The sequence below is a fragment of the Ochotona princeps genome, chromosome 5, assembly GCF_030435755.1.
Source record: "Ochotona princeps isolate mOchPri1 chromosome 5, mOchPri1.hap1, whole genome shotgun sequence".
In the NCBI taxonomy this organism is placed as follows: domain Eukaryota; kingdom Metazoa; phylum Chordata; class Mammalia; order Lagomorpha; family Ochotonidae; genus Ochotona; species Ochotona princeps.
Window position 1 is genome coordinate 63,719,634 of NC_080836.1, and position 6,905 is coordinate 63,726,538.

At 44.1% G+C, this 6,905-nt stretch overlaps 1 protein-coding gene across 1 annotated transcript in view; it reads left to right on the forward strand.

The window, feature by feature from the left end:
• FSIP2 (fibrous sheath interacting protein 2) overlaps positions 1 to 3,632 on the forward strand; it is an 82,170-nt gene extending 78,538 nt beyond the window's left edge. The window contains exon 23 of the mRNA XM_058664702.1: positions 3,433 to 3,632. Coding sequence (XP_058520685.1) covers positions 3,433 to 3,569 — 137 coding nt within the window. The 3' untranslated portion in view covers positions 3,570 to 3,632. The remainder of the gene's footprint in view (positions 1 to 3,432) is intronic.
• Positions 3,633 to 6,905: the final 3,273 nt, after the last annotated feature.

A 6,905-nucleotide genomic window follows, 5' to 3' on the forward strand; every position in this document is an offset into this window, starting at 1 on the left:
ATTGTTCAACCTATCGTGCCTTCTATTCACTAAGAAGGCAGTAACGTCCCCTGCTGGCCTAGATGAGTTGGTTGTCATATCCTCCATGTGCAACTGGACATGCTGTCCACTGCACAGGCATCAGCAACTAAGGAAGCCAGTCCCGATACATTCACACCAAGGTTGGACTACACAGTCTGTGATTCTCCCTGTGGTCAGGGTCTGAGTCCAGTATTCTAATCAGGGAGTCCCCCAAGAAACCTTACCTGGGATGACCTCGGATTTGACACTTGTTTGTGCCAACCAGTACAGAGTCAGGTTCAGTCTGTCATCTATACCAGCCAGTTCACATACCCATAGATGTAGCTTCCTGTAGCTTACCAGTCCCATATGTCAGGCAAACTGACTAGTGGTATGGCCCAGTCCTGCCAGTCCTCCACAGACTAGTTCTCGGGCATATCAGCAGATGCCACAGCCCAGTTGAGATGACCTCCAATAACCTCCACCAGGCCAACCCCAGACCCAATTTTTGTGTGTGCCAGCCTCTGTTGCAGCCTAGCCTGGTCCAACCCACATCCCTTCTGGCTCTCATGCACACCCATGGGTGCTAAGGCTTCGCTCATCCTGACTTACACCCTAGAACTGACCCTTGCATATCCTGACAAGTGCTGCTGCCTTTACAGCCTGGTCCACCCTCAGTCCTGGTTCTTGTGTACACCAGTGATAGGAACATACCAGCAGGGGAGTGCCTATAATTCCCCCACAAAGCATGTTCCTAGTCCCAGATCTTACACCTACCAGGGATTACTGCAGTCCAATCTGACATGAATCATACTCAGTTCAGGCACATGCCAGCTAGTGCTATGGCCTAGCTTGACTAGCATTCACTCATTCCGAGTTTTGTGCACAGCAACAGGTGCAGCAGCCAGCCCAGCCAGGCCCACCCAGAGTCCTAGCTCTCTTACTCACTACTGAAAACAGCAGCCTAACCTAGCAAAGGAATCTGAGGAGTTCCCCTAACAGGCCAGTTCCCAGCCCTGGGTTGTGGACATGTCATGAAGTGCCACAGCCCAATCTGAGATGGCCCTCCTCTAATCTCAGCATTTACACGCAGATGCTACAGCTTGGCTTAGCCCAGCTTACCACCAGTCCCAGGTGTAACCAGTGAGTACAGCAGTCTAGCCCAACCTGGGCCACCCACAGCTCTCATGTGAATTAGAGGGTGTTTTGGTCCAACTCAGCCTGGCCTGCACCCTGTCCTGGCTGACAATCATGTCAGTGTGTGCTGTGGACTAACACTGCCCAACCCATCCCTAGAACTGGCTCACACATGTACCAGTAAGTGCTGCAGCACAGCCGGGCCTAGCCTGCTCCTAGCCCAGGCTCTTGTACTCACCAGTAGGAGCTGTGCCTAGCAGGGGAGTTTCCCTAAGTTCCCGTACCAGACCCACTCCTAACCCTGGATCCCTGTGCCATTGGGTGCTTTATCCAGACTGACAGGGTTGGCCATCAGTCTTGGGACTCACCAGTGAGTACTATGGCCCAACCTGATGGCCTAACCCATTCTGGATCTCACATATAGGTGCTAAAGCCTAACCCAGATGAGCCCACCCTCAGACCCAGCTGTAATTAAGCAGGTTCCATAGCCTAACCTTGCCTGTCCCACACCCATTCTGGCACTTGAGAGTGCCAATGAGTGCAGAAGCTGAACCCAATTTTGACCTGCACCTAGACCCAATACATAGGCATGCCAATGTTTGCTGCATCCGTGCTCAGCCTGATCTTTCCACAACCCTGGCTCTCACACTCACCAGTAGGAGCTGCAGCCCAACAAGGGAGTCCCCAGAGTTACCCCTACTAGGCCTATTCCCAGTCCCAGTTCTTGCATGTCCTGGTAGGTGCATAGACTCTGCGTGGCATGGCCCCCCCACAGTCTTAGCTCTCATTAGTGGGTGCTGTAACCAGCCCAACTACACCCAAATCCTTTCCTGCCGCTTGTGCTTGCCAGTGGGTGCTAAGGCCTGGCCCAACCTGGCCAGTCTCCAGACTTGGCTCACACAAATGCTGACAATTGTTTCAGCCTTGCCAGGTCAGACCCACCCCCAGTCTTGGCTCCCATGATCCTGAGGGAACTATGGCCTAGTAGAGGATTTCCCCAAATTTCCTTACCAGGCCTCCTCCCTGGATCTCACATGTGCCAGAAGGGGAACCTGCCTGCTTGAAATGGTCAGCCCTCAATCCCAATCTTTGCATGGGCTGGCAGGTGCTACAGCCTGGCCTCATCCAGGCTTCTCCCAGTTCTAGCTCCTGCAAGTGTCAGGCAGGTTGAGTTTTGTGGTCCAGCCTGGCTCGACCCATTACTACCCACATCTCTGCATAAATTGGCAGGTGCTACAGTCCTTCAGAGGCAAGCCACAATTCCCCTACAGAAAGTGCTTCCAGATTCAGTTCTCTTGTGTTCTGGTAGGTGCTGTGCCCAGCCAGATGTGGTCCATTCCATGCTGCAACACTCATGGGTGGGTACTGTGGCTTAGCCCAGCCAGACTTGTCCACCAGCACTAGCTTTTGCAAGAGACAGGTCTTCTAGGTGGGCAGGTACCCTAGCATGACCCAGACACACCTTCTTGTTTCCCCCTTCTAAATCATTGCATCTCAGCTCCTCTACCCACCTGCAAGTGCAATGGCCTGGTCTATAGAAGAAAACAGAAATTATTCCTTCCCTATCAGATACCCTCATATACTCCCATTCTAGTACATCCCCAGATTCTTTTCTCTGGGCAATCTGTAGCCCTCTACCACCTGGGGACCAGAGTGGCATGTTTAGACCCAGAATTCCTCATTTCCCCACTTATCTTTAAAACAAGAACAAAATAAGGAACAATGCTTCCATTCTAGCATAGTTAACACAAATTTGGAATTAATCAGGTCGAAAATGCTTGCCAGCTATTGGCTACTTTTGTCCTAACAGTGTAACACTTGCCTAGGTACAAAGCAACCTAGGCACTTGCCTACAGCTGGGTTACATCAGAATTCTGAGAAAAATATTCTCACTGGGTAGCACTGAAAGTTACCTTCCCTTTAGCTCATCATGTATTATGCAAATTTTCTAATGGAAAATTAAAAGCTGAACTTAGCACCCTGCCTACAGAATCCTTAAAGTGAGATAGGCATAAGAATGGCATGTGAGCCAGAAACCTAGACATTACTACCTAGACATGACCTCCTTAGGCAGGTCATGTGACCTCACCAAGCTTCAGGGTATAAAAATAAAGATATCATTCTCCTCGCTTCCTTCACAGGAGTTTTCTGGATCAAGTAGAATGAATTTTATGCATGTTCTTAAAATCCTACAGTCTATTTTATAAATATCAATTACTGAATTCTAAGTCATCACTGCCCCAGTGTAACTGCCTAAAATGTCTACTAAGTATCCATACTACCTTTTTGTTACAGACTCTCCCAAAGCCAGTATTTCCAAACAAGGATCTAATATGCTTGCCAAGGTATCCTCTGCTCTTTCAAAAGTGTTTTCCCGACCTAATAATGATACTTCAAAATCATCCTCACCATCTAACCAGAACAAGCAATGAAGTTTCTATTCCTGCAATAAGTATGCTTGATTCCTTTAGAAATAAAGTATTTTTAAAGCATAATATGGTCTCCTGCTATTTATAATACTGAAAGTAACATCAATAAAAAATGTAAAGGCTATCTTGTAAAATGATAGCTAAATAAATGATTTTGAGCATCACTTCAGTATAAGAAGATGTTAAACACTGGTATTACCTGCATGTTGGGGGGAATAAATGACTGAAAACACAAATAGTAAACCTGGTAATTCAGCAGGCATTACAAAGTAAGCATAGACTTGTTTTTTAAAGATTTGTTTACTTTATTTGAAATAGTTACACAGATAAAGGGAGAGACAGATCTTTTATCTGCTGGTTCACTCCCCAAATGTCTCTAACAGCTGGAGGTGAACCAGTCCAAAGCCAGGAGCCAGGAGTCTCTTCTGAATCTCCTTTGTGCATTAAGGGACCCTGGAACTTCAGTTGTCCTCCACTGCTTTCCCAGGTCATTAACAGGGAACTAGATCAGAAGTGGGACAGCTGGGAATAGGACCAATGTCAATATAGGGTGAGAGCCTTGCTTCGCCATCACATTGGCACACTGGATTTTTTTTTTTTTTTTTGACAGTCAGATATACAAAGAGGAGGAGAGACTGAGGAAGATCTTCTAACCTCTGATTCCTTCCCAAATCAGCTGCAATGGCTGCAGCTGAGCCCATCTGAAACCAGGATCCCGGAACCTCTTCCTGTCTTCCACGTGGGTGCAAGACCCAAAGGCTTTGGGCCATCCTTGACTGCTTTCCCAGGCCACAAGCAGGGAGCTGGATGGGAAGTGGGAGTGCCAGAATCAGAACCGGCGCCCATATGGGATCCCAGCGCTTGCGAACCGAGGACTTTAGCTGCTAGGCTATTGCTGAGCCCTTCAGCATGGATTTTTTTTTAATTTTCTTTTTTTTTATTTTTTTATTAATTATTTTGCATTATGTGACAGTTTCATAGGCTCTGGGAATCCCCCCACCCCTCCCCCTCCCCTCCCCCCTGGTGGATTCCTCCACCTTGATGCAGTATTACAGTTCAAATTCAATCAAGATTCTTTCCTTGCAAACATATACCAAGCATAGAGTCCAGCTACTTATTGTCCAGATGGGTTGAACAGTTTCTTGGGGAGACCATTTCTGGTCTGAAGTTAGAGCTGGTAGAATATCATCACAGTCAATTAAGAGTCCCAATATAACATCAACAGCAATTTGCAATATTATAGAATTGACATGGTTTTGAGTAACCAGTATGTTTAAAAAAAAAAAAAAGTCCTAACCACAACCTATGATTAGCTCATTGACATTTCAATTCTAGTCTATATACAGGACCGGCTGCTATATACCTTAAAATGGCCATAAGGTACCATTCAGCTGTCTCGTGTCTATTTCACTTTAGTATTTAGCCATTTGTTGTGTTGAAGTATAATTTTGCTGATCTTGGCAGATTTTAGGATAATCTAGACTGGCTTATAACTCTAACAAGACATTTGTTGACAATTAAGGTGCAGAACATTTTTTTGGGGGGGGGTGTGCAGGAAAATCCTCAACACCATGGTGAGGAGTAACTAATCTTTGTGTCCCACCCAGCGAGGCATGAGCCAATCCACGCCAGCTCTTTCCTGTCAGATTTCAAGCTCTACTTTCTGTTGTTTGTCTATTTATTTTAGGTTTTTTAACTTTTCAGAGTGTTATCACCAAGATGTTAGCAAGTTAACTTGAAAAGCAAATGAAAATCTAACACCAATTTTAAAACAATTTCACTGGCATATTTACGTGCTTAAATAAAAACACACTAAATTCTGGCATATTAGCACAAATTAAGCCAATGCTAGGTACAATTGTATTCCATTGAAGATGTGTGCCTCCAAGTCTCATCCACATTCCTAATAATGTGCACCTGGAGATGCAGCAGATGACGGCTCAAGTCCTTGGGTCCTTGCTATCGAACTTGGAGATCTGGATGGCATCTTTTGTTCCTTGCTTTGTCTTAGTACACCTCTGGTTGCCGTGGGATTTTTGAGAATGAACCAGCAGATGAAGATATCCCCCCATCCCCTCTCGGACACTATGTCTTCAAAGAAATAAAGTTAAATACACTTTTAAGAGTTGTATACCAGAAAGGGGCTGAATGGTAGAATAACAGGCTAATCACCCACCTTTAACACCAGCATCTCTTATGCACACCTGTCCCAGTTGCTCCATTTATGATCCAGCTCCGCGCTTATGATCCAGGAGAGCAGTGCAAGATAGCTCAAGTCCTTGGGCTCCTGCATACACATAGCAGACCCATAAAGATGCTCCAGGCTCCTGGTTTCTGATTGGTTCAGCTCCGAGTCATTGCCACCATTTGGGGAGTAAGCAGATGGAAGATCTCTTTCTGTCTCTCCATAAGTCTGCCCTTCAAATAAAAATAATTTTTAAAATAAGTGTATACCAGACAAAGCACATCAATTTTCCCTAACTTCAGGAAAGCACAATCAGTTTTTAAGTAATCTCCAAGGCAAAAATACACAACTATAAATAAATCATTATTTGGAACTAAATAACTGTAGATAAAATGTTATATATACCAAAAATAGCCTCTGTGACAAAAACAAGCTAATTTTTCAGATAAAAATCTTTGTAAATAAATCAATAGCACATTGGTAAAATTTCACATGCATTGATACATCAAGACTCCATTAGTAAAAGCATAAGAAGTAATAGGAAATACTTAACAAGGAGCCTAGTCAGCACAGCAACGAAATACATTTTTATAAATCAGTTAAGCTTGCTGCTTTGTGATAACTTCAACTTCCAACTTCAATGTAAATGCCTCTGTAATATAAGGATACAATTACACATTCAAAATATCAGTCAGCAAGGAATGTCCTTTAGCATCATTATCTACACAAAGGTTGACTCAAGGATTTTAGAAAAATTTAACCTACACTCTTCTACCTAAAATGTTCTTGTTACTAGCCAGGATCGAGGCGAAATGAGAGTTAATTTCGTTTCACAAAATTGAATCTCTTTTAGTGAACTTAATCAGGGAGGTTATGGCAAAACTCTGGAAAAAATTAATTATTGCATACTTTAATTTTATATGTAAATGATAGTGGTGCTAGTCAATAGTTATTTTCTTTCTTTCTTACTGCTATAAAATCTGAGTACTACTTTTTGTCAATTACATAACTTTTCAATTGCTATAAGCTTAGGGGAATTTTCTCTGACATTTGCTGTGAGTAACTTGGAAAGCTCTTGGAGATAAAATTTAAAAAATGTGTAGAAGCTTCCCATTTCTGGGCATCCCTGACATTTTATCTTTTAGGCTTATGCA